Genomic DNA, 27645 nt, shown 5'->3' with positions numbered 1-27645 from the left:
GTGTCTGTGCTCTCAAGTACCTAATAAATATGCACGCTCACTTACCACCCCACCCACAGGTATCTAAGAAACATGGGCTCATCCCCCCCAGGATGCAGAATTGTATTTCCAGTAATGATGATGAATTCACGGTGACCGCCTGTCGTCCCTTGTCCCTTTCGAATTGGAAGTTCTGTCTTTAACTTAGGCATATAGAACACCGGTTCCCTGCTTTTGTAGGCTCACTCCAGACCAGGTGAATTGGACTCCCAGGAGGGTAGGGCCCAGGCACGTTGGTAAATGTTCTCCAGCTGATCCTAATATGCAGCTAGGGTCGAGAAGCACTGGGATGGAAGGAGTCGACCTGGCTAAGCCGGGATCTCATCTGTGACCTGGGCTATGAGCACCGCACGATGCCGGTGGCCTAGCCTGCCACGAGCAGGAGCCAGCCTCTTCTGTTTCCTCATCGTCTTTTGTGCCTGGTGAATCGCAATATGGACTAGGATACCTGCCAGCACGGAATCCTAGAACATCAGCCCTGAAAGGGACTTATGTGATCATCACCCTTTTTAAAGGCTTATGAATTTTGAGTCGTATTCATTCTACCTTTGAAATTTGGGGATTTCAGCTATTTCTGAGCCCGGGAATAAATTGAAATGTTCACTCCAGTTAGCTCCCAAAGTGGACTCCATTCATTTTTTCCAAAAAACCCAGCCGAACAAATACGACAATTATCTGCGACTTAGCACGTCCTTTGCTCAGGAACACCGAGCCTTGCACATCGTTAAAAACATGTCCCGTTAACTCAAAGCCAGTCATCAGAGGACCTGGACTGCTCAGGTGATGGGTTATCAGGTGACTCTCCATTTAAGAGAGAGAGAAACTGGGACACAAAGATAAGCCTTGCTCAGACCCCCTTGGAAAATCGGGATCAAAGTTGAGAAATGAACTCCGTCTCCCGACTGAACAGTCATTCTCTGGATCATACGGAGCTGCCTGCCGCCAGCCAAGAGTTCATTTTGCCTCATGTTCCTTCACCTTACTAATGGGAAAGACCAAGAAACAGTTTCGTCCTTGCGGCCATCATATTACCTCCAGATAATTTTAACCACGGACAGCACAGACTATTAAACCCTTGTTACTCAAAGAGTGGCCCTGGACCAGCTGCATCAGTGGAAGTGTGGAAATGTGTTAAAAATGCAGATTCCGAGGCCCACTGAGACCCACTGACTCAGCGTCTACATTTAAGCAGATACGCAACACCACCGTTGAGAAGCAGCTCAGCTCTGGGTCAAGCCACATCCTGTGAAGGTCTATTCCATCTGATGTGATGGGGGGGGTGGTAGGAACACGGCAGAACTATTAGCAATAGAACCACATCACCCTTCTGGAAGCATGCATCTCACCACCAGCCCACTGCCAGAGCCAAGAGAGATCTAAGGGGTAATGGGAGGAAGCCGGCCACGCAGTGGTCGGTCATTGATCTTGACATGCCTCCCAGCCACCCACAAACTTGGACCTATGGATGGCCCATGGATGCACTCTTTATTTCCTAGTCCTGCTAGTTGTGTCCAAGTGTGGCATCTTGGACACCACGAGTCACTTCCCCTCACATCTGCAGGATGCTTCCTGCTAAGATTCCTTATCACTACAGCTGCACCTGGAAGGTGCCAGAAGGATCCTAAGTCAACGGGTCGGGCAGGTGCGAACACACCCAAGGCCCCACTCACAGTGACCGAGCTGCTGTCCTCGCCGTTGGTGGCCTGGATTCTGAGAATATAGATGGGGGTCGTTTCGTAGTCTGCTCTCGTCACCAGCTGGAGTTCTCCTGTCTGGGGGTCGATCCAAAATATGTTTGGGTACTGGAGGCCGGCTCCTCCCGTGGAGATGGAATACACGACCCTGCTCTGGGGGAAGTCTTGATCGGTGGCACGCACCAGTCCAACCTGGGTTCGAGCTGGAAGAATAAAGAACCTGAGATTAGTCCCGCTTGGGCCAGGGGGAGGGGAAACAACAGGAACCCACACTCCTACCGCCACGGGCAGACAGAATTTTGGAGGTCTCTCTCCTGTTCAAATTCTGTATATGTCTTCAATTCTATTAAAATCAAATTACGCTAATGAATACACACCAGGTAACTGGCTCTATGAGCCAAGCCTTTATACAGACTCCAAGCAAGCCAGTTATCACGTGATCATAAGCAACACCGCAGAGAACATCCTCACACCTGCTCGGGTCGCAGCAGCGTTCGTCTAATGCCATGCTGTCTCTTTCAAATGTTCTGTAATGAGTGTGAATTACTCTTACGAACAAGATGACAAAGAAAGTTTTTAAAAGGGTTTAGCAGCGATGACTATAGACTTTTAGAGGCTATTCCATTTTGCTTATTTGACAATGTATGTTGGTGGGGCTGCTGGAGTTCGGGCCGGCCCCTTCTGTAGATCTTTCTTGTACATTGCACTCCTCAAGGGCAGAAACCTCTTATTTAACTGTGTAGCCCCAGCGCTCGACCCCAAGTAGGTGATCGATAATCGTGGTATGATCTGTGAAGCACGAGAAGTCAATGACTTCTGCATCTCGTAGCCACTGGGTAAGGCATAAGGAACAAAAAGCATTCTCTTCAGAGACTTTTTGCACTTTGTTTAAAACTTGACTCCAGGAATTGGAGACCATCCTCAAGACAGATAATAATATGGAGAAGAGATCACTGTGGAGGGAGTGTTTGGGTTGGTTGGCTGAACAGAGAAGAAGAGGAAGTATCCATGAGTAAAGGATCAACAAGCAGGGCTGAAGTGGGATTATACCGGAGGTAACGTTCCGCCTTTGAAGTCAGGGGAGATGGGGACTCACGGAAGCTGGAAGAGAGGAAGGACCTTCAGAAACCGAGATGTCGACAGAAGGCACAAAAGAGTCCCCCAGGGTTTCCCGTTATGGGCGAGAATCTTTATGTTGTTTTAAATGAAGGAAATCTACAAATGGGAAATCTGTTCTCTATTTTTACAATTCAATTCTCTGCTCGAGCAGGATAAAAATCACAGTAGAGACCGAGGGAGAACTTAGACTGCAAAAAGGGAAGATGAGAGGAATCAGGCACGCAGACAAGGAAGCAATCAGGGATTCGGAGAAACACGGCTTAAACAATAGTTTTCAAAATCTAGGTTTCATCTGAAGAGCTCCTCAGCAGTGAAGACAATTTAAAAAGAAACAAGAGATGCAATAAACACGAATGAGCTGTGAGTTGCCGTGCGCAAGCCCACTCAGGGCCCCTGAGCTGAAGGCAGTTTCCACTCCATGGAAGGTGTGTGTGGATGACAGTCCGTGGAGAGCACTGGTCGCCTCCTTACCTGGCCTTAATTCTGACACCTCAAATACGTAGGACGGCCTGTCAAAGGCAAGAGGAAACTCGTCTTCGGGCTTTGTGAAGATATAAATGTAGATGTTGTCTGAAAGCAGACACAGGAAAAAAATTGAATTGCAACATCTCCCTCTCACACATTTATTTATTCACCATTTTAAAAGAACCTTCTGTGTCCCAGGCTCTGTGCAAAACGGAGGGGATACAAGGTGAAGAAGACCCATGGGTCCTGCCTTCACGATGCTTAGAGTAGTTAGCACCTTTGGCTGAACATGGGTGCAGGTCACCGCGGACACCGGAGGAAGGGCAAGAAGCTGGCTCATAGGGATGTTTAGGGTTACACACGTGGGTCAGGGTGGCGCGAGGTAGGTCTGGGCATGTGCAAGGATTCTGAGGTCCAGAACTGCGGGATTGTCTCAGGGAAATTGCGGTTCGGGAAAAGGGGAGCTTAGAGATGGGCAACCAGAGCTGAAGCCAGAGAGTTAGGCAGGGGCCAGACAGGAGAGCCCTTGTGTGCCAAGCCAGAGTTTGGACTTGAACTTGACAGCTGCGGGGAGACACTCGGAGGGCTTCCAGAGAAGAAGTAATATAATGTTATTTGCATTTCCCGAAAATCACTATCAGCACGTGGAGGGTGCCCTGGAAAGGGACAAGACAAAAGCCAGACGGAAAGATCCTTAAAAGGCTCTTAGTGTTGTAATTGAGCCAAGAAAGGGAGGTTCTGCGTTTGAGCACTACTAGGGGAGGGGGGTGGGGCAGGAGGGCAGCAGATCCTTGCAATTTTAGGTGACACCGAAGAAAGGACTCAGAGACAGATCAAAAGTGTCTGGCAAAGGACAGGAGAAGGTGGGACTGATTCCTAAGTGTTCGGGTTTTTGAAGTCTGCTTTTGAACACAAATGCCTAGCCCAATACCGAGTGCTGCCTGGCACAGTTTAGCTGTTGCTACTCAAAGAGGCTTCATGAAATAAATCAAAACGATACTTGCTTTTATAGTAAGGAAGGGCAACGTCCTGCACCTGGATTATCACGGTGTACTTATTGCCAGCTGCTAGATTACTTGGATTTTCATAATCTAGGTCACCAATCAACTAGATTAAAACAGAGATATCATATTACCCAGAATAAACAATCCTTTTAATTAACTGACAGAGACACTTACTTGGACTGTTCGTGGATGTGTAAATTGCAAAACCTTTCCTATGATGCATTTTGCCCGTAAGAGGAGTTTAAACAAGTTACATCCATACCTTTCCCCACTGTTAGAGAATTTATTCAAAAGAATTCACCAGGAGAGAGAATCTATGTTTAAAGATGTTCATCAGGCACTATTACCTAACAGCATAGGCTCCAGACTTCAGGTTAAGTGAAGAGAAGCATGATATAGAATCCTATAGGCAGGATATTTCCGTCCTTTAAAATATTTATGCATATGTGTATGGAATATGCATAAAAATCTATGCATCGGGAAGAAGACAAGAGGTAACGTATCAAAATGTTAATAACGGTTAACATTGAGTGGTAACGCTGTTCTGTGTTTTCTACATTCTGCAGTGAAGATGTATTAATTTCCTAAACAGAAAAAATAGAAATTATTTTTTAGTTGACCCGTGTGCATAAAATTGTTAAGACTTTCTTGGGGGCGGAAGAAGGGCTTGAGATGGGAGGTGTGGAGAGAATGCCTAGTGGGTTGCTTGTTATCCCTGCGGCTCTCTATCCCTGATGCGAAGACCTCCCCCCACCTCCCATACCGCTCTGCCCTTCCTCTTCCCTCTCCTCCTTCCCCAACGGCCTCCAGCAGGAGCCCTGTAGGTAAGGGTCTTGCACAGCTCACTGTGACCTACCTTTCATGCCCCTCAGTCTTCCAATTCTGCTCTTGTGCCCCTGTGGAGATGCTGCGGAGGGGGGCATCTACACACCCCAACTCCCTCAGGTCCCACAGTCAAGGCGCTGGGCGTTCTCTCCCCTCACACCCCTCTGGGCCAGAGACGAGCACTCAAGTAAACCAAAGGGCTAGAGCCCAGAGTGCTAACGTGACCGTGACCGCAAAGGGCACACGGAACAGGCACGCCAGCTGCAAGCTTTGCAGGAAAACATCCACGCCTTAGCACCCCAGGCACAACTATGCATAACAAATGATTCCGGGAACGTGGGTAAAATAAAGAGCGAATGGGGAAAACCGAAGTCACTATTAAGTTTGTCAATTACAGTCGCTTTGAGAGGGAGTTACCTTGGAAATTTCCCTCTATGGGGCAGCAAAAGCGTTATGCATGTTACACCAGCTTCCCTGATGCCCTTTCAATGACGCAATGACCATTCACTGACCACGATTTTCCCAGAGCCAGCTGGATCCTGTGAAAATCTGCCACTGCTCCCCACTCCAGATGGCGTGGTGAAGTTGAATTGGTTGTTTGGTGCTTTGCTGTCATCATCAAAGCAGAACTTGTTCAGGTCCAGAAGCAACGTCCCCTTGGCTGCTCTTTCAGGCACCATAATGCTGGCAAAAAGACACGATTCAATATTTCCCCCAACAAATGGTGATTGAGTGTTCCTCCTGACATAGGCCCTAGGCTAGACACCTCTCCTTTTAATTTCAGTTCAGAGCTAGTCCATGGGGACGGCAGTCATCACCTAATGGGTTCCCTGCTTTGTCCTTGCCTCTTTTCAGACTCTTCTTAACACAGCAGAGGGATCCCGTTAAAACGTTGTCGGGTCACACCACTCCTCTGCTCCTAAATCCCAAATGGCTGCTACTTCACTCCAAGTCCTCGCTTTGATCTAGAGGCTCTTCAGGATGCCCGCCCTGCCTCGCCTCCCCTGTCTGTACTCCTCGTTCGCTATTGGCTCCCACCACCGGGCTTGCGGGTGCTTCTAGAATTCTTCCCCGGTGCTCCTGGAAGTCTGGGCTCAAGCCATCCCACTAGCTGTGCAAGGTTCTCCCCGCAAACGCCCACCCGGCTTGCTCATCCACTGTCTTGAGTCTCAATCAATGTTGCCTTCTCAGGCAGCCAGGCTGGGGTCCCTCTCTCAAATGTCAGCCGCTCCTGCCCCTTGCTCCTTCTCGGGTTCCCCCCGGTTTATTTTAAATTCCTAGAACGTATCCTTTTCCCATCTACTACATAGTTACTCATTTATCCTGTTTGTTTCCTGCTTCCCCCCCGGAATGTAAGTTCCATGAGGACAGAAATCTGTCTGCTCTCTTCTTGGCACGCTCGCTACTGTCCACCCATTGAGTGAATGGTGACTTAGGAGACTAGGACAGCCATGAAGAAGGATAAAAGAGAAACGGAAAACCTGCCCTGCCTGCCAGGGGTTTAGGACCTGGTTAGGGAAAATCGCTGGGTGCCTACCCACCTCACCTCCCATGCTTTGCAACTCGGGATTTCTGCCCCTTGTGTTTTAATGCCTTTGACATCATAAAAGGGCCCCCTAACATGTTAGTGTCATTCACCCAAGAGAGTTTCATTAAGGGTGGAATTCGGGGGTCCCAACCTCAGCTGACTCCAGTAGCACAAATGAGGAAAGTTGCCCACACCCCGGAGCCATCTGGTCCAGCCACGCGTGCGGGGGTGGGGACGGGGTGGGGGACGGTAAGGGTGGGAGTGGGGCGAGGAAGTGTGATTAATCCCTTCACGTTTCTGTTCATTCAGGGACTTGACTGGGCCTCCAAGTTTCAGGTTTCCCATCTATAATCTAGACATAAATCATGTCACCTTTGCTTCGTAACAAACCGGCCTAAAATGTAGTGGCTTAAAACGGGGCACTTGTTATTTCTTGCAGTACTAAGGGCTATCCATGAGTTCTTTGGGTTCTAGTCTCACTTGGTTCTAGTCTCTGTTTTCTGGCCGTTCGGCTGGGGCTGGCTGGTCTAGGATGGCTTTGGTCACATGTCTGGTGGCGGGTCGGCAGTAGGCGTCTGCTTCCTGCTGCCGATAACCCTCCATGAGATGGGTCCAGGCTCTTTGCATGGACATCTCAGGTTCCCAAAAGTAGCAAAAGAAGGCAAGTCCCATGTACACACACCATTCGAGCCTGGGCTGCATCCAATCTGTGAATGTTCCAGCGGCCAAAGCAACTGACGCGGTCAGGTCCAGATCCAAGGAGTAGAAAGAGAAACCCATCTCTTGATGGGAGGAACAGTGTGGCTGAGGAATTTGTGGCTGCTGTGGTTTGGTTTTTGCTGTCTACCGCAATGAAAATGTGTTGTGGCTGCCATGAGAATGTGTCAGAAGACCCTCAAACAAGGAACGTAGCTGACCACAGACCCTAGGCTGCTGTGCTCTGAAATCCGTTGCTTCATAGGCAGTGAGCCCACGTGCCTGCGACCAGGCGTCACAGATGCTAAGGCAGGCTCATTCCCCTCCAAGGACAGCTGGCTCTGGCACTAGGACTCCTTGATGCCTAGCCGAACCTTCCACAGCCTACACAGCAGGCTAGAACATTTCTGCCCACCCTCCTTCCTACTTCCCTTCGCTGAGCCCAGACTTGTGTTGTGGTCTCATGACTCTCCCAGCCTTGTCTAGCTCTCCCCCATTTTCTCCCCAAGAAGTGCCCCCTGAATAAAACACAGTATTATTTATTATATCAGATGGTTTGGGGGATCCAGACCCTGGCTCTGACTCTGGAAGCCAGAGTGCTCCATCCTCCCAAGAATCCCACATCCTGCAGCCTGATGTTCCAGGCACTGCGTCTCTCCAGGCTGCCTAGCACGTTCTTCTCATTCTTTCCTCCCTGACGCTTGGTATTTTCCCCCCAAATGCATGACTTGGAAAACCACTCCCCCTCATTCATCAAGGCCTGCCTCAAAGGCCGGCCGCCCTCGCTCCCAGCCATCTGACCACGTTCCCTCCCTGCGCACAGGTGACTGGCCCAGCCGCAGTCTGAGCCCACTGACCTTCTCCGCCTCTGGCTCACAAACAGCTTGCCAAGCGCTTTCAGCCAAGCGCAGGGCAATTTACAACCAGAGCAGGGGCTGTCTCGGCGCCTTTGATGCCTCCATCAGGCCCTGGGCTCATTCATCACCAGCCTGGGAAAGCTGCAGGGTCCTCTGTGCTGGGGGCTGTCTCCGTCTCCAGGCTGGCCTGAGTGCCTGCAGGACCCGCGTGACCCACGGGGGCAGGTGGGGGCCGGCACGCAGCCACCTGCCTCCAACCCACTGGGTACAGGCGCCCTCCCCCTCTCTTCCACCTGCTCTCCAAACTCCCCAGCAGGGACCATGCCGAAAGCCCTGGAGAAGGAATAAATATGCAGGGATGTGTCGTCAGAGCTGCTGTCAGTCCTCTTCTGTTTGGTTTGGACCCACCTGTGGGCTCCAGCATGGTGGGAATGGGGAAGGTGGTAAGGATCGAGGGGTGGGTGATGCTGGGTCAGGTTTTCCAGCCAGTGGAGTTTGCAAACAAGGCTGGGTTTCTGGAATAAAGATTTCCACCTCCAGAGACTGCAGAGGAAGGAGCCCCTGCAGAGGATCCGCCCCTGCTCAGATCCTGGTTTTCACAGGATGCCTGCAAGTTGGAAACGCCCAGAAGCAGGTCTTGAACACTGTTCAACACCTTCACTGATCAGTGCAATTAGTTTCTGCCTGGCATTGACCTTCAGGGCTAATTTGGAGAGATTATCAAGAGCGGGACTCTGCAAGGGGTAGCCTGGACAGCTCAGATCATCAGACGGTAGTTTTCCAACCAACATGGAATGCAGTCTGCAGGCCACACGTCAGGGGAGCAGGGACCATGCCGGAAGTGCACCGGGCGGGGAGGAAACGGACAAGGAAGCTTGGAGACAGCACGGTCCTCACCAGTCACTTCTTCCCAGAGTTCTTACCCCTCAACCCACGCCCTCCACCTCTTAGGGCAGGAGGACAAGGAAGAGCAGGAGGGCCTAGAAGGGCAGAGCACCAGGACAGGAAATGCCCCCAGGCCCTAGAACCACCCAAGAATGCTAGGTTTAGATTTTCAAAGAAAGTAGCAGTGGGACTCTGCACAGCGTCTCGACTCCATCCCCAGGGCCCAGGCTCCTTCGGTTAACGGAGGTGGGTTGCACTGATGGGGGAATAGTGTAGAAGTCACAGCCTGAACGACCCCATGGCAACGAGCCCCACTCACCAAACAGACTCTGAGGTTAGGGTTGGGATAGAAACCTATCGCATGGTCAAGACTCTTCCTGACTTGATCGGGGCCGCAGCAGGAAGCAGATGACAATTTCGGATGAGTCTAGGAAGGCTTTGGTAAAGGGCTGTTACAAAGGTGGACACAGGGTATTTATGGAAATCCCCAGGGATGGTGCAGTGTCTCAGAGCTCCGCAGGGCCGAGTTCCCTTACCTCCTCCTGGCCCAGAGGAGCCCCAGGAGGGAGCAGTTCCTGAAGCCAGAACAGAGACTGCTGTGTGCAATCTGGAACTTTAGGAGCTGGAGGGACTTCTCCAGCTGACGGGCAGGGAGCCAGGGGAGTAAATACCCTGACTTATGCTCCCCTTCGCTCTAGGGCTTCCCAATGACCAAGCAGAAGCTTCAGGGCAAGGGAGCCAATTCATATCCGTGTAGGTCGTTTCGTATGGAAACGAAACGAAACGTGGGGAAGTCTGGAAGCTGGATCTGAAGGGGGCAAATAGGGTCTGTCGAAACCTGGGTTTAAACTGTTTCGCTGCCAGACTCCAGGCCACACTGACTTTTAGCATCGTGCTGGGCTCGCCAATTGAGACAATCATAAGCGTAATAAAGGAATTCATAGTTCTATTGCCAACCCTCAACAATCTTTGTTCTTTGTCCTACGGTCCTTTGCATGGCCACACTGTGGATTAGATCTGTGTCCAAAGTCTCCTGGAGCTTAAAAAGTGACCTTGCAGGACCTACCAAAGGTCACCTCAGAGGAAGACTCTCCATGAGGACGTCTTAAAGGGGGACATGCTCTGGTCTTGAGCCTTGTTTCAGACGCAGGGAACACTCCAGCCAGCATCACTGTGGGGTGCCTTCCCACCCCCACGAGGAGCCACCTTCATGGTCCCGAGAAGCTGGAGACTAGCAAGTAGGAAGCCTCAGAGATGAAGCCAACCCTGGGAGCGACTTGGGTGGCATTTAGACAAAAGAGCTAGTAGAGAGAAAGTGCTGTTCGCCAAAAGGCATATTAACACAGAATCACGAGGGACTTTATTTTTAAATAACACCCAAGCGGTGTGACACGAAGAATAGGTCAACATGTACAAAAGAACTTGTTTCTGTATTTTTCCCCCTTTCCGTTGCCTTTGGTTTACCAGCATTTACGTTGTGTAAGGTGAATTCGAGGCTTTGTTTTAAGTAAATACATGGTATGATTTATTCCTATTACTGGCAATGTGTTGCTTGGGAAGCTCCTAGCTACTAATCCTAAGTCTCAGGTCTCTATTATAACCGCTAACTAACAGCACTGTCTGGCCACCAGCGGCAATAAAAAAAGAAAAGGCAGCCCAGGGAGTCTCTGTGGTACATTTCGCCAACAAAGATGAACATGCTGTAGGAGGGAGCAAAAAAAAAAAAAAAAAAAAATATATATATATATATATATATATATACACACACACACACATATATATATTGCCAAAGTACGAAGGTGCAGAAGGGAAACAAGGAAAAAGAAAGAAAATGAAGAGAGGGAAGAGAAAAGGATCAAGACAGGAAAACCTGTCTCCGAAATCGGACACCTCAGGTGGGCTTCTGTTATTGAGACATGTCCCAAGTGCCCCTGATTCTTCAGTTCCTGCCAGAGAAGCCGAGGAGTTGGGGCCCCACGGAGCACCAGGGCAGGGGAGGGGCGGCACCCAGCGCGTGAGTATACCTGAAGGAGGTCTTGGAGCACGTGGCCGGGTTGTCATTAATGTCCTCCACGATGAAGGTTATCTGCATGCGATTCTCTTGACCCCCCACGGGTCTGTCCTTCACCAGAACTTCCAGAGAAATGGAGGGATTTTGTCTTAATTCACCTGCGTCTCGGTCTAGCCTGTGGGCCACGTGGATCGTACCCGTCACTGAGAAGGCAAAGGTGAGAACACGACTCTTGGGAGACTTGGAGACAATTGGAAAGATCATTCTGGTGTGAGGACTGGCTTGCAGGGAAAATACCCTCTCTACGAACACATTTTTAAAAACTCAGGTAACTTCCTGTATTAGACTTCAATTGGGATGCCCGGCCTGACCCTTCTAGAACCTATTGCCTCAAACTTCAGGGTTGGGCCCTGGCAGAGCACCTTGCCCGCTATAGGACTGGCAGACAGCTGACTGCAGCTCGACCCACTGCACTCTCTCACTGGAGAACAGGTCACCAAGACCCACCAGGCAGGTTACCAGTGGAGCTACAGATCGGGGGCCAGACTCTTTCCACCGTGGTGGACAGGGCAGCGCCAGCCCCCACCCTTCCAGTGACCCACGCATTTGTTCTCACGGGATCGCCAGGATCCTCTTGGTAGGTCTCCCCTATCTGTTTTTTCTCCTCTCATGTCTGGTTTGGCTTGCCTTCATTTTTGTTACTTGCAACCAGAGGCTTAAGAAAGATGCCCCCCCAAACCACCGCATTTCTTAAAAGTTGCATTTTCCGTACTAGTGTGAACAGAATTCTAAACCATGGTTGTCCACGCTTACACCATTAGCTGAGTGAGGTCTTTGATGACAGGACTAGACAGTGCTCAGAGATAGAGCACGATTATTGCCTAAGCCTGCCTCTCCTGGGACCAGGCATCCTTCACCGTAAAGCGGATGGGGCAAATAATACATCGTCTTTCTGGGACTGTCCAGTGTTTGCCTCCACAAAGTCATCATGTAAAGCGAAGTCCTTTGGAAGAATGTGATAGGAACTTACGAGGTGGTATTGCGTAGGAGTGGTCCCTTGGGTCACAATCTTTGGTCTGAATCCGCTTCGTACCCTGAAGACAAGTCACTGTCTTGGACAAGTCATTTATCCTGTCCAACTCTCTCTCTTAGCCTTAGTTCCCTCATCTATAAAGTGTGGGTTATGATATTTCATTGGGTTGCTGTGCTGAGTTGAATACTTACCATGGAATATATGCGGGTTGCTTAAGATAGTACCTAGTCTATGGGAAGACCCCAATAGAAGATGGCTGTCCTCGGAGGGAGAGCTCTCCTCTGCACTGACATACTTAGTTGGGAAGATAACTCCCCACAGCCCGGCGGATGGCTCTAGAATGACGCAGTCCAATCTGGTAACCACTAGCCCCACGTTTCAGCGCTTGAGATGTAGCTAGTCCAAACGGAGATGTGTGCTCACTATAACATACACAGCGAACTTACAGACTTGGTACAGTAAGTGATAATGTCAAATATGTCATTAATAACTTTAAGATATTTGTTACACTTCATGACAATATTTTGGATATGTGGGGGTAACTCAGCTGCCTTATTGAAGATAATTTCACCTGTTTCTTGTTACTTTTGAAAAATGCGGCTTCTGGACTTTAAACTTACACACATGGCTTCTGTCCTGTTTATTTGTGGACAGTGTTGGTCAGGATCTTCTTTTCAGGAGACTCCCAGCTTAGTGAACTCACCCATTCTTACACCTGCTTCAAAGGTGAAGGAGGGACATAGCTGGTCACCTTAGGACCTGTTCAGTTTCCCTGATCCCTATCCCAGCTGCTTTTAATGCTTCCGTTCCCCTGATGTGTTACGATACTCTCCACAGAAGGGCATGCCCCAGAACAGAAGACAGATGAAATATTTGTGAAAAAATCCAAATGGCTGAATGAAAGGGTGCACAGGAGGGTGAGTGTGTGTGTGTGTGTGTGTGTGACTTACACTGGTTGATCACGAAATAGCGGTTAGCAGTCGTGATGCTGTAGAGCAGGAAGCCGGTGAAACCCTTATCGTCGGGGTCCTCCGCGGTGACATTGGCCACGATGGTGCCTGAAGCCAGCTCCTCCGCGATCGTGTACACTCGCGCCAGGCTGAGCAGAAATACAGCAGACGCAGCTCGTTTTCAGGGGCACGGGAGGGTGGAGTCTGCGGGGTGGGTATTTTGGTTTGCACTAAATATAGCCCCGAGCTTCTGAAGCTACATCCGCAGGCTCTGAGAAAGCAGTCACCGCTGAAAGGAGGGGGGACAGGCTTTTGCGTTTCCAAAGATCACATCCCCGCGGCTGCCACCATGGACAGTGGCCTCGACCTCTGACGCCGCACATGCCTGACGCCGATTCACAACGGCCTGGGCGTTAAGGTCTTTTATAATCGGGATGCTTGGCCGATCCGGCCACCTTCTTTCCCTCTCTGATTCTTGTGCAAAAGCTCCCTGAGTGATTTTAAAAATCCATCTGGACACAGGTTCCTGGCTCATCCCCTGACTGCTACCAGAAGCGATGGTCAATAAACGATAAGTACTTTTATTTCTTCTTTATCTTCTTCGTTTTTTTTTCTGTCTTGCCTGCAGAAGCAGAATTGACGCACAGAACCTGCACACCTCCCTGAGTTGCATTTCTGGTAAGGTCAGTTCTCTGAACAGAGACGCCAAGGTCACTGCCCTCCAACCGTGACTTCTTACGAGATAACCCCAAATTGCCAACTTACCCATCTTCCTCAGGTCTCCACTGCTTTGGGGACAGGATGATAGTGAGGCAGATAGGTTCCAAGTTTTAACTACACGACTTGGGTAAATTGAGTGATTTTGAAGGCACCAAGGGAGGCTTATTGTTTAGAATAATCCTGCAGGAAATCCTTCTGCTGAGGGAAAGTCATTTCAGTGGGACAAATGATCACCCCCCAATTTACCAGTTTCCTAAGTTTGGATTTTCCCTTCCTTAAGAGGGAAACGTTATATCTCAGGTCTAAATGATCGCATTCATTTGGTGAGATCGGGATTTTTCTGCAGTTCTGTCTCATCCTCCTCGTAGGGTAGATGGGACCAAAGGGAAGAGAAAGGAGAGGGAGAGGGAATGCCCAGGTAATGTCAGACCGAGGCAGGCCGAGAGAGGCTGCGACCAGGCCTTCCCTCACCGGGGTTCCTGCCTGGGTTCTGGGTCTTGAGGTGGCCCATTCTTGAGGTGACCTCCCGTCGGTGCACTCCAGTGTGGGGGACAGTAATCTTGTTCAGGCCAAGATGCCACCCAGCACCCCCCTGACGCGCCCATTGATCCACTTACTTGCCTGACACCTTTCTGGGTGAATCTGGGCTGCAGCCCATTATGGGGCAGGAGCAGACAAAGGGGAGTGGGACCAACGAGGCGGGGGTGGCAGGAGCCAAACGCAGAGTGGGAGGAGAGAGGGAAGTAGCCCCAGCTCCCCGAGCTGTACTAAGCCCTTGTGTTCCTGATGTGAGAGCCTCTGTTTCTAATGCGTCCTATGTTCTCTTTGGTTACTCTGAGTGGCTTCCGTTGACTTTGAACACAGAGACCGCTACGGCTACTGGGCCACCTTCACCCCTTGGCCCCGCTACTCCCAGTGTGGTCCCCGCACGTCTCACAGGTCCCCCTGGAGATTCCGGATCTGAACGCAGAACTCAGGCCCGCTCCGGACTGCAGAATCAAGGGCCGTGTTTTCCCAAGACAACCGAGGGACCTGTCTGCACTTCAAAGTTTGAGAAGGGCTCTTACAAGAAATCACCAGCGGTCACAACCCCAGACACCCAGGCTGTCCTAGGACAAAGGACACCTTGGAAGGAGACTCTCCTTATTCCAAGACAGTGGTTCTCAGTTGGGAGTGACTGTGCTGTTTGTCACAAGCGGAGGCAGGGGCTGCTACTGGCCTCCAGGGAGGGGGGGCCCAGGGGTGCAGCTGCGCCCCATACAGTGTGTGGGTCAGCACCCACCGCCCACCGCAGGGAATGTCCTCAGAGCCGCTGCTTAAGGCACGCCGTTCTGCAGGCTCCTCTGCCCCCAACCTGGCACTCCGGGAAATCAGGTCCTGTGAAGGGGACTGGTCAGGCTATCTCTTAGGTACACCATTCTCTCCTTGCCTCACCTGATAGTGAGCCTGGCAGAAGGAAAAAATCTTTGGTTTGTTTGGTCTGGGGACCCAAGACCCAAGTGTGTATAAAATTACATTTAACATAAAGGGAGGACTCTCAGCCCACAGTTAAGACCTATATAGCCAGGGCCCCTGCGGTCAGCCAACAGCATCAAGCTCTGATACCATTACATCCCCATCCCCCCACCTTCTTCCTACTGCTCATCCCCCCATAACACCGGGCTACCAGGGCCCAGGGGAGGGGGAGACAAGGGCCAGTGGCCACACGCACGCGGAAGGGCATGAATCCCAGAGGATGGCTTCAGTGTTACAAATGCGTATGCAGTAGGTGCATAAAAGTGCGTGTGCACTGCGAGGCACCAGGTTGAAAACAATGGTGGGGAGATACGGAAGAAACAGGCAGTGGGAGAGAGACGGCTGGAGTCTAAGTTAAAGTGCTCTGCCAAAGCGGCAAGCACGGTGCTTGCTCCGTAGAGGGCAAATAGAAGTCAAGTACTTTTACAAAAAGGTGCTCGACTGTAATAACAGCAGGATCCGCCAGTACACAGCGGGAGGCCACAGAACATTCAGGGGTTTGCCCCCACCCAGGGGTAAGATGGTGAGCTCTCTGTCACAGAAAGGGCATTCCCTTTGGCTGTATTCAGTGCGGGGCTTTACCAGCTAGTAAAGATGGGAGGGTTGTTTCCACGTTCCGCAGCTGAATCAGTCTGAGGGTTTAATTGTGTTAATTCTGAATTAAAGAACTCATGGCTCGTCCTGGCACTGGTTTGGAAGGGAAAGAAGGATCACGGCTCCAGGGAACCAGGAAAGCCCTCCATGTCAGTACCTACTTTGAAACCAAGCAGACTCTTGCAAACCGTGGATGGCTGAGGGACAAGGTCGACTCTGATGAGCCCGTGGGTGAAGTCAGGGCAGCCCCTCCGCCCCAGTCCTTCCAGGGACAGGCTCTTGCAGGCCTATCCCTGCCAACACCCGCAGTTAACTGTTTGACCTAAAGCCCAATGACTTGTTACAAAATGGTTAAATGGTCACACAGACCTTTTGTCTGGCATGGAGCCTAACAGGATCATTTCTCAAACCAAAAAGGAGAGCCAGAGTTCCAGACCCATCTCTGGGGTCCCAGCCACCAGCCAAGGCCACGTTCTCCATCTTTTGGAAGACGTCGTCCAAACCAGACATCTGCCCCTTGGGAGAACTTACTTCTCCCTTTGCAGCCCTGTTAGCCTGCTTCCCCATGTCACAGATTGGAGCGGGGGTGGGGTGGGGGTGGGGCGACTGGGCAGACCGCCTGCCCCTGGGGGTTACTGATGAGTCGGTATTGCTGTGCCGGCGAGTGCTGGAGTCTGCATCCAGGTGGGGATGTCACAGCTCGTTATGAGCTGCCTGTGCTGGGCTCCCGGAGGAACCCGTCGGCAGAAACGGATCACGTCATCCTGAGCTTCACGGGGCCATGGGCGTCGCTGGGAAGCCTGACGCCGGTGTGTCTGCCGCTCTTCCCTCCACATGGACCCCTGGCCCCTAGGCTGCAGACTGCTCACATCCAGCCTGTTCACATCCAGAAGGCTCACAACTGTGCTGTGTTTTGCCAAACGGGACCGGCTTAGCTGGTGCGTAGGGCGGCCTTATACCTGCCGGTCACAGAAGACTTTTGCAAGCGTTCTATGTAGTTCTGGGGCCCGGGGCCTTTCTGTCGGTGGAGTCTCCCCAACTTTCCATATTTTACTCACAGCCACGAGAGCGGTTACTCTCACTTACCAGGCTGGTGATTTCACCGTTCCCTCGGGCTGGTTCCTGAGCCCAGCTCAGCAACGGGGATGGGGCGAGTCTGGCAAGCAGTAAGCCGGGTGCTTTGCAAGTTGTTTTCCAGCTCAGAATCCCAGCTTCCCTCTGACATCCCAATCTATAACAGGCTTGACTGTCCCCCTTGGGCCTGGGCAGGTGCCAGGCCCGTACCCCCAGGCTGCCGGCCCCAGACTCGCTTCCTTACCTCACCTCTACCGCCGGACACCACCAGATCTCTTTTCTGGACCCACCACGGCAGGAAGAAATCTAGAACACCCCACCGCGGGCAGGCCTCTTAGGCACCATCGCCAGAGACCTCTCCGCAGTCAGAGAGGACACCTTTCTGAGAGTGGGCTTTATAGAGCCTTGACTGATGGCGCGTGCCCTTGAACTTGACTATTATTCATGCTGGACACTCTATTAAATGGGACCTGCCTTGTCGTTACCTCCTACACAGGTCCAGCGGCCAGCCCCGCACCAGGGACTTCGTGTCCAGCCCCTCTCCCCACTCCCCACCATACCCACAACCCTATGGTGCAGAGGAAAGGCAAGCAAAGCTGGCAGGGGCATGTCCGGAGGTCAGAGAAAAGACACTGAAGATCTCAGGCCTCTTGTCTCTCCTCCGGGCCAGGGCAAATGGCATCCCTCTGGCATATATTAAATGCGTCTGAGAAAGCCGGCCACCCAGAAGGGATAGCGGCTGTGGCCCATGGAGCCCTACACGCCCTCAGGCCTACCTGGTAAAGCGAGGGACTTCATCGTTGACATTCACAATGTTCACCTGGAGCGTTGTGGAGGCTTCCAGTCCTTGGCTATCTCTCACTCCCGCAACCAGAAGGAAACTGTCAGGGAAACCCCCGGAGTGAGGGACTCAGGCTTTGCTGACACTACCTCAAAGTGGAGTGGGGAGCAGATGGGGTGGGATGAGGGGAAGGGTCTGCCCCATTCTGCCCACCGTCCTCCAGATGCACATAGAGTCAGAACTGCGAGGTCAACCCTTCCTTCCTTGTCTCTACAAACCCACCCTAAACCTCTTATTATGTGGAGATGAAGATTTGCGATGGGGAAGGAGGCCTTCCATATAATTGCCTTAGTCCCTCTTCCTTTTGGGGGTCTCCCTACCTTCTGAACTCAGCAGGAAGGCAGCAAAATCTGCTCGGGGCCTCCCTCGCTTCCCCACGCCTAGTCCTCGACCCTCAGACTTCAACCCAGGTCATTGGCAATGGCTACCTTTTGTGTCCTGCTTCAAAGTCAAATTCTGTTGTGGAGAAAAGGGTCCCATTAGCAGACATCCTGAAGTTCACTGAGGAGACGATCAAGAAATACTAAAAAACAAGGATAAGAAAGAATGTAACCAAATTGTACCTCTTTTTCTTTCTCTGGGGGGACTATTTTGTCCCATTCCTGTTTTATATTCTTGGCCCATGGAACATCCTTGATGCTTCAGGATGAGGCCTGATGCACCGTTCTCAGACTCAGTGATCCCTGAAGTAAGAAAGTTCTGCATCTGCTGGCCTGAGCCTCTGACCTGAGAAGCCACACTCTGAGGAGATGGTCCCTGGGTCCTGCTTCAGTGACAGAGCAAGTGTGAAGGCTCCCGGTCTAGGCACTCTGCTTCCGAGTCCAGTCTCCTGTTCCCTGTCACCATCTCTCACTTGTGCTTCTCAGGATAATGTCTGGGGTTGAATCCAGGTCTTGGCTTTGACCCGCACTATTTAAACATGGCTACCATGTGCTAAGCGATAAGTCGATACTAACGTAAGTAAGACCTGGTCTCTACCCTTGGAAGAACTTGATACAGGAGGGCGCAAAAATGTTCACAAGCATCATTCCCTGGCATGATGGCAGGGAAAAATAAAGGGACAGGAGTGAGAGAGGAGAAAACTTAGCAGGACCTCAAGTCCAAGTTGGAAGCTGGTTTGTCGCTACGAGGGCTGTTTCAGAGTCTGATCTCAGGTTTATGGCCACTGGTGAATTCTCTCCGCCTCTTAGGGTTCTTGAGAGTATAGTCCTTTGTGGCTCCCAGTGCCCAGCCCAGCTCCCTTGATGACCCCTGACTAGCCACACTTGCTCTGACAAAAATACAAGCTTATTTGCACAGCCCCCTAAGGGCAGCCCATGGGAAGACCACCCCCGTGCTATCCATGCGTGTTCACCAAGATTGCTTCCTTGTTGCGGTGATGATGTCAACGAGGCAGGTGAAGGACCTGGATCGGAAGAGCTGAGTCCAAGTTCTGGTCCTCACCACAGGATCTGGGAGAGGCCCCTTCCTTGCCTGTCCTACAGGGACAATACCACCAACCGCTCCTCTATGTTATCATGTGGGTTCCATCAGACGCCACACTGGAAAATGCAAAGCACCGCTTCCGTGTTTATGGCCATTTATCCCAAAGGGCTTTAAGGTTTGAAGGTTTGATTATTTCCTATCAGGATGAGAGAGGATCTATCCTCCAGGCCTTAGATCTCTGGATCAGATAATAAGTGGAGTTTTTGCAATCAGAGCCACAGACCCTGAAGTCTAGAATCAAAGGAAACGCCAGCCAAGGCTTCCAACCCAGCGATTTGCTCTGTTGTGCGTTCGCGCTAAGCTCCCCACAGAAGAGCAAACACACAGAAAAGAGATTAACGATCCCGTTTGGGACCATTAGGAGGCTTTTAACCATTTTCCTAATTGTAATAAAACATGCTTTCTACACACAAAATAGGAAAGACAGAAAAATATAAAAAAGAAACTCAAGAGTAGTCACCTTTAAAATCTTACGATTTTCACGAATAGCCCTCCATTCTTTTCTATGCAAACGTACACCCTCCAAAAAAATTTTGAGATGATGCCCTAGTCAAAATCACATTCTCTCGCTCTTTCCCTTTGCAGCTTGAGCCCTTCCCCATATTCTTAACTCTTCCTTTACGGCCCAGTTGGTTAATGATGGCACACATTCTACTGTAGGGCTTACTTTACTAAATCTTTCTTGCTGGTCCTTTAAGTGGTTCTTACCCATTTTTAAGGGGGAATGGGCAACACCAAGGAACACCCTTCTTCCAGCCCCCCAAGTTGTATAAACAGCTTGGCAGCGCTCAAAGGTACGATGTTTAAATCCCAAGCCTCCCCCCCACCCTGCCCCACCATCTCTCCAGCTCACAGCCTGGGCAGCAGCTGCCTGTACACAGAGCCGTTCTGTGCCTTTGAGCTGAGCCTTCCCTGCAGAGAATCTTCACATATCCATAGATCAGAGGCGCAAGCTGGATGTGATGGCAAGGTTTATAGACCCAGGAGAGCATTCACTCTATGCACCTGGATCGGGATGCCTTTCCAGAGTGTCTAATGCTCTAGGAGATAGGTCCCCTATCTCTCTATCCCCTATGTACCCCTAAGAGATAGTTCTGCTCAGTCTCAAACAGGAGAAAACTCGGGATACAAAGGTGACAGACAGACCCTGCTCTCCAAAAACTGATGGGCAGCCGATGGAACATTCATGGAAAATGTGGGAGAGGTGCTCAGAGGGAGACCAACATAGGATATGATGGGAACAGAGAAGAGGAACTTAGCCCCATCTAGAATTCACGTCTAGAAGAGTCACAAATGGGGGTGGTTGAGTCAGGGGCAGGGTCTCTGGAACCAGACTGCTCAGTCTGAATCCCGGTTCTACTACTTTGCAGCTGTGAGAGCTTGTGCAACAAAGACCAATAATAACAGAGCATGTCGAAGGGGTTATCACGTGAAGTTCTAGAACAGTGCCTGGCACGTGGTAATCCCTCAATCAAGGTTAACTACCACTGTCAGTTAGAGTGTAAGATCCATGAGGGAAAGGGCTTCATTTTATTCGTTACTACATCTCTAATGCCTAACACATAACAGATGCTCAATAAATATTTTCCTCAATCAATACCTATTTGTGAAATGTTCAATACTGGGCTTTTCTTCTTGCCTATGTCCCACCGGAGACCAGCATTCCCACCCTAAAGAATCTTAAAAAAAAAAACAACAAAAAAAACAAAAAGGCAACAACAACGAAAATCTTGCTGAATTAAAAAAAAATCTGTTTTACTTCGGTACAGCTAGGCTTGATTATTAAATCTCCCCCCAGTTCTGCCGAGGTCTGAGCAAACAAGAAAAACCGAACAGCAGCAGGCAGAAAGGGCGGGCGACTGTAGAATCAGGAACGTGGGAGATTTCTTTTTCTTTTTGATTAAGAGGCTGATTTCCTGGAATCCTGATTTTTTTTTTCTTTTAACACCAGGCTAATTTCCTTATCCCTGAACCTACGAGCCTGAGTTAATGGGAATAGCAGTTTTGTACTTAGAAAGGAGATAATATCCATAGACTAAAAATATTGTGTCCTGTGGCCATTTGCCAGAAACTTGGTAAAGCTTTCTGTAAAACCTGGCATTCACTCCCCTTTTTAAAGGCTTGTTGAATCAAAGCTGCTCCCTTGGTATTCATTCTTGGAAAACAGAAATTAAATAGAATGAGAAGCCACTGCAGCCCTCTCTGCTGCACCACCAGCTAAGAAAAGTCCTGAGTAATCAGATCAATTCAGTTCACAGATGCTTATCAGACACGCGCCGGAGTGTCCCCACTGGGAATATTCCTTTACCAGGTCTCTCTCTTTGCAGCCCCTTGCCCGCTACAGTTTGCTCCGGGACACAATGTCTTCAGTGTGGAAGACAACAGAGCCCGAGCTTCCTGCCCCATTCCCCCTTCATCGTGTTGCTAGTGTTGGGAGAAAGGAGGGTGAGAGGCAGCTGGCCCAGTTTCCTGAAATGTCATGCTCCTGGGGGCTGGGGGAGGGGGGGCAGAGCGCGCCACCTGGGCGGGGTTCACTCACTGCAGCCGGGGCCACGGGCAAATTGTGATCCAACCTCTGCTCATGGGCAGCCATCCGTAGCTTTCAGGCCTGCTGTGGAACCGAGCGACAAGAATTCAGCCTCCGGTCTCCCGAGAACAGAGCCGTCCGCTTCCAGGGGCCAAGTTTCCAGGGGGGAGGAAGGACCCTTCTGCCTCCTGAGGCCAGGAATGCCAATGGGTCAGCAAGCCCCCAAGCCTCCCCTCCCGCTGAGGACCCACAACACACGGCATCGTCTTCCAATGGGGCTGTAGGGGGCTGTAAATATGAGGCCACATTCCCACTGCATTTTTTCAGTGTAAGGTGAACATTTTATAAAAGCCTTGACTCCTCTTTCTTCCCTTGTTCCACCCCTATCCCAGCTCAGAGATAGGAAGTGGGGGACAGAAGTAGGAGGGAAGGGTGCCTGGGAGGAAAAAAAAAAGCACCATAAAAAATCCTACAGGGAACCTTTAACTTGGCTTGGGCAGTATTACTATGAGGGTGAGTAAGCAGGTGAGAGGCAAGCATTCGAATGTTTTTAAGAGCCACGTTTACAAATGAAAAATGCTATAGGTACGGAATCCTTTACTGGTAAGGCTGCCAAGGATTCGATTCTCTCGAATTCTTCCATTCCTTTTCCAAAATCTGCCTCGGTCCTATTTTCTGATTCAGGCTTCACTGATCTTAAGGACAACAGACCCCATCTATTTGAAGAAGTGTCTCTCCCAACATATGAACAGTCATCAGAGGTGCTGTATGTGGAGAGGGAATTGTCCAAAACTGCTTTTTCCTTTCTTGAGCATTTTAGCAAGAAGAACCTGGAGTAGAATGTGTTTTGCAGACTCCTTTGTTAGCAGGCAGATGCCACGGGGCAACGAACAAGTGGTGTGCGTATGGAGGGGGGGCGGGCAGAGACATGTGGGGAGCGGGAAGGGTGCTGTCACTCGGGAAATCAAGGGGACACCGAGAACAGAATTTGCTGGAACAAGCTAGAAGGGATGGAGCAGGGGCTGGGCCGGGAGAACTCGATTCTCACTAGAGTTCCGGGGCCCAGGCAAAGGACTCAGCTCCTTCTCTCATCTGGAAATAAAACGCTGCTCAGTGCACCTAAAAAGTCCCAGCCAGCACCCACAGCGGAAAGGACAACCTCATTCCCAGGAAGAGGGAAAGAACAGCTCACTGCCACATCTCCGAGCCTGGTGCAAGCCGGAGCGGGGAGAGGATGACTTCCCCTGTTGCCCTCCTGGTAGCTCAGCTAGTAGCAAGGTCATTGCTCTTTTAATTTCATCCTTTGTCTGCCCCAGTGAAGACAAAGCACATTTCACTTTATGCAAAAGTCCTTCCCTAATGGAAAGGCCGAGAGAAAGCTCCTTAATGGAGGAATCGCTGCACTAGATCACTTTGCCTCCAGCTGCGAAACTGATTAACGTCCTGAGAGTCTCCGAGGAGACTTCCCTGCCATCACGGTGGCCCTCGCCAAGCAGAGGGGGAGGTGGAGTGGGGGAGCTGGGTGGGAGGGGGTTGGATCTCTCTGAACCTCCTTCAAGAGCTAGGGAAAGCGCTGGGGGAGGGGGCCCAGAGAAGGAATGCCGGTTGGTATGATTATTCACAGACAAACCATTCCGAGCCCAATAAGAGCACATGCCTCTGAGGACGTCCTTCTGGAACTTGTAGGGACACAGAAGGTGCCCAGGTAGGGGGAGCTACTTCCAGATCCAAACCTGCTCCCTATAGCAGGAACCACCAGCCACCGGCACCTGGGATGACCGAGCGTTTACAACGGGGCTGGTCTGAGAGGAGACGAGCTATAAATCAGCATAACGGAAACGATGAGCCCGGAGACTTACTATTAAGAAAAAGGAGGTAAAACAGCTCATGAATCGTTTTGATGTTGGTCACGTGTTGAAAGGATAGTAGTTTGGATAAGAGTATTTAAACATTGAAGAAGTGTATTAAAATTAATTTCACCCGCTCCATCTTATTTTTTAATGTGGCTCCTGGAGCGTTTAAAATGGCATACACAGGCGTCATTTCCTGCTCACATGCCCGCTCCGTGGGCAGTGCTGGTCCAAACAACGTACAACTCCCGGCTTTTACAACTGCTTTGGAAAGGAGGGAGCAAATACCAGTGATTTCTGCATCAGCGCCGCTTTCATGTTATCTGAAACAGAGTTTCAATTTATTAAGGTGGGTAGGGATTGTAGGATTTGTCATTTAAGAAGTTTCTGGAGACCTCCTAGAGCTATTTAATTCATTCTTCCTCCTTAGCGGTTCCCACTAGCAAGGCAGCTCCTTGGAACCCACCAGGAAAGCTGATAGGCACAAACCAAGCTAAGGTGTCTTCACACCCATGCTTTGCTGGTTTGTTCTTGTTCTGGTTTTGTTCTGTTCTTCCTTGTGGGAAGTCGCGTAGTTTGTTCATCAGTTTCGGGCCATCTGAAATGGGCACCTTCTCCCTCCACCTCCACCGTGATCCCAAGATCATGTAAGAACCGGTGGTAAGTCTGAACGGAGATCCCATAATTATCTTGCGGGTCACACCTTTGCCAGGTAGAGGGTTGGCTGCGGTCACAGCGGCAGGGGAGCCAGGAGGCCCCACCATCCCATTTCAGACTCCTCCCTCAGGACCACCCTCGCAGCCAGTGCCCAGCTTGCTGCAAAGTGCCATGACCAGACCCGCCGCCAGATACTTTGACTAACAACCCCAGATCCTTCAGACCATGGCAGTACCCACCCAGCATACTTAACGCAGGCTCCCCTCGGATCATGGGGCACAATGCCATTTCTTCAAACACCACTCTTCTGAAGACCTGTGTCTTGGAGGAGTCCCACATGGGGAGGAGTCCCACATGGAGAGGACTCCCCAGCAGCAAGGTTGTCATGGGCACCGTTCCCATCTTTATAGTATGGCTCAATATCCTCCTTTAGGCTCGCTTTCACCCCAGGGTTCTCCCCACGAATTCTGGACCATGCCATCCTCAGTGCCATGGCTGATAAACCAGCTGGCCACAGAAATGACATGGTTGAGGTCACGGTACTCCCGGTAGACGCCCCCTGTGTTGACCCTATCTGCTGTGGGGCGGGTGGTGCTGTGGGCCCAGCAGGAGCTGCCGTCCTGGGGATGGGCTAGTTCCTGGGGGACAAATTGACCCCATTCACCTTGCACCAGTTGCAGCTCATGAACAGAGGCCGGGAGTGTGTCCTGAGCCCCAGCTTCAACAGCTGGTCCCCCTGCAGGGCCAGTGGTGGCTTAGGCCCTGCAGGAAGAGCCCCAGTGGGAACAGCGGGATCTGTGCCGTGGCTCCTGGCCCTGCTCTGGTGTTTCATTAAAGCCTCTATTTGTTTCTTCAGTTTGGTGGTTCTCAAAGGGTATCGAGCATCAGAATCACCTGGGAAGTTTGTGTTCCAGGAATCTGTGCTTTTTTCACTTATTTTAATTAATTAATCAATTAATTTTTAAAGTAGGCTTCTGCATCTAGCAAGAAGCCCAGTGTGGGACCTGAACTCACAAACCTGAGATCAGGACCTGAGTTGAGATCAAGAGTTGGCTGCCTTAACTGTCAGAATCTGATTTTGTTTTTGTTTTTTTTAAAGTGGCTACATATATTCTCAAGCAGGGGCCTTAACACCTTCTGAGAAAGCCCTCCCAGCCATGCTGACTGAAAGACTTGTCCTGGGGGATTTGGCAAATACACAGACTCCCAGGACCCTCCCAGACCCACAAGAACAGAAAGTCCAAGAGAGAGACTTGGGAAATTTGGGAAGCCATGTCTTAAAGCAGTGGTTCTCAGTCCTCGCTGTGCAAGAGATTTAGCTGTGCAAGAGATTTAGCTGGGGGCCCCAAAAAGCCTGAGGCCTGGGACACACCCAGGACAATCACGTCAGATGCCTGGGGGGCAGGACCCAGATGCCTGTCATTTTTTGAAGTTCGTCTGCTGGTTTCAACGGACAGCCACGGGCTTCAGTGACAAGGACGGGTTTGGTCATAGTAAATCAACCCAGTTCCTTTCTCCTTATATAGGACAAAGTCTACCCTTTCATGCCTTCCAAGCGCCCAGAACAAAATGTCTAAGCACAAAGGCCACACGGTGTCACTTCCTAAACCGTTAGTACATTTTTCTCGTCTGAGAAATGTTCTTTCTGGATTGTGCTCACTGCCCCTCCAGACTGACTGTCAAAGGTCTGGGCAGCTGTTTGTGCTATTGCAGGTGTGATTAACACTTTCTGCTGCGTGGGGAGACCCCTCCCCAGAGAACTCCTACACCCACGGCAGAACCCACAGGTGCGGGCCGCCTAGTTCCAGGTCCCAAGCCTCTGCAGCTGCTCTCAGACCTCTTTGGGCCACACTGTTTTCTCCTAAGGGAAAAACGCTGCTGTTGCATTTGCTCCCCACGTGGGGCTGCTTCCCGTCATCAGAAAGGGTAACAACCTGATCTACAAGGCATTTTTAAAGGGGTGCCATGACCTTATTCTTTCTAGATAATTTAAAGATGGAGATTTAAAAATAAACATTTTTTGACACTTGAGATTCCTTCTACTTGGCCCCCACCGTGTCTTGTATGAACTTTAGAGTAGTTACCTTACTGAATTCTAATAATCTGGTGTATGTGTGAACGTCTCGCACCCAGACCGTGAACTTTTGGAGGTACAAAGATGGGTCTTTCTCGTCTTTGTGCCCCAAGTATCCAATAGAAAGCCTGGCACACCGTGGATTCTTGGTAAGTGTTGAAAAGAACTAAATTCCAGAACTATATTCTGGGTTATTGACCCATCCAAAATTCCTTTTCGTTTGGTCACCATCAAAAACAGTGGCCAACAGTTCTGGCTGGTGAGAAGTAGGGCCTCCAGGAGGATCTTTGAGATACAGACTGGGTTGGCCTGCTCCCTTCACCTTGTACCCCTTCCTGCCTTTTTTTTTTTTTTTTTTTCCTTCTTCTTCCTGCCTGGAACTTAAAGCCTGGAGGTGCAGCAGCCATATTGTGATCATGAGGTGAACAAAAAGAGGATAAAACCAGCCCTGGACTGCTTGCCCTCCTCTGCATTTCTTCTAATGGGAGGGGGAAAAAAATCCCACCTCCGCCACTGTGGTTTTCTGTTATTTTCAGACAAACATACTTATAACTGATGTAACAAGGATGTTATTAGTAAGTTCACATTTAAAGCACCTCGTATTGTTCTTAGCATACAGTAGGGACCCATTGAGTGTTTGCCTATTCCACTTACTCATGCAGATAGAACCTTGAATAAACGATTTTGGGGACAGAAGAGTCATCTTCTGATAAGAACAGACTATTCCCTAACTCAAAATGTGTCCGCTAATTTGAAAACAGCTCTGTTTCAGACCCTGTAGACCGTATTATACGGGTCCTGGAGGTTATTTCCAAGGCTCACGTCCTCCTGTTAGAAAAAGTAGCCCCTCTGAAGCTGCAAATCAAGCCTCCAACAGCAGAAACAGCCTCCCGACGTTACCAATTCCCTGAGTGCCGTATTTCAAATATGTCCCTCTCTGTAAGGCGGGCTTTGCAGGAGTGATGCCTGCTCCAAGGTTAGTTGGCTGGCTGGTGTGAGATTTGTTTTTGTTTTTGTTTTTCCTTTTCTCCAGCCTGGGCTCCCCAGCTGCAGGGTGCGTGGACCGCTTGAGGGGACAGAGCTAGGAGCCATAGCGTCCTGGCCCAGGGACAAGCTGACAGGCTCCTTCGCCTGAGGGTTGGTGTTCACAAGCGCTCCACTGATAACTGCACGAAGGAAATGGATTTAGGAAGAAGAGTGAT

At 50.5% G+C, this 27645-nt stretch overlaps 1 protein-coding gene across 1 annotated transcript in view; it reads right to left on the bottom strand.

Moving 5' to 3' along the window:
* The window catches only part of CDHR3 (cadherin related family member 3), a 90030-nt gene that overhangs the window by 46258 nt on the left and 16127 nt on the right, over positions 1-27645 (bottom strand). The window contains exons 5-12 of the mRNA XM_046020262.1: positions 18279-18373; positions 17786-17890; positions 13107-13255; positions 11137-11326; positions 5659-5830; positions 4322-4424; positions 3324-3422; positions 1710-1936 (exon numbers count right to left, since the gene is read on the bottom strand). Coding sequence (XP_045876218.1) covers positions 1710-1936; positions 3324-3422; positions 4322-4424; positions 5659-5830; positions 11137-11326; positions 13107-13255; positions 17786-17890; positions 18279-18373 — 1140 coding nt within the window. The remainder of the gene's footprint in view (positions 1-1709; positions 1937-3323; positions 3423-4321; positions 4425-5658; positions 5831-11136; positions 11327-13106; positions 13256-17785; positions 17891-18278; positions 18374-27645) is intronic.

This window comes from Meles meles, chromosome 10 (assembly GCF_922984935.1).
Source record: "Meles meles chromosome 10, mMelMel3.1 paternal haplotype, whole genome shotgun sequence".
Taxonomy (NCBI): domain Eukaryota; kingdom Metazoa; phylum Chordata; class Mammalia; order Carnivora; family Mustelidae; genus Meles; species Meles meles.
Note: the sequence above shows the minus strand (reverse complement) of the source record. Positions and strands in the feature narration are given on the sequence as shown.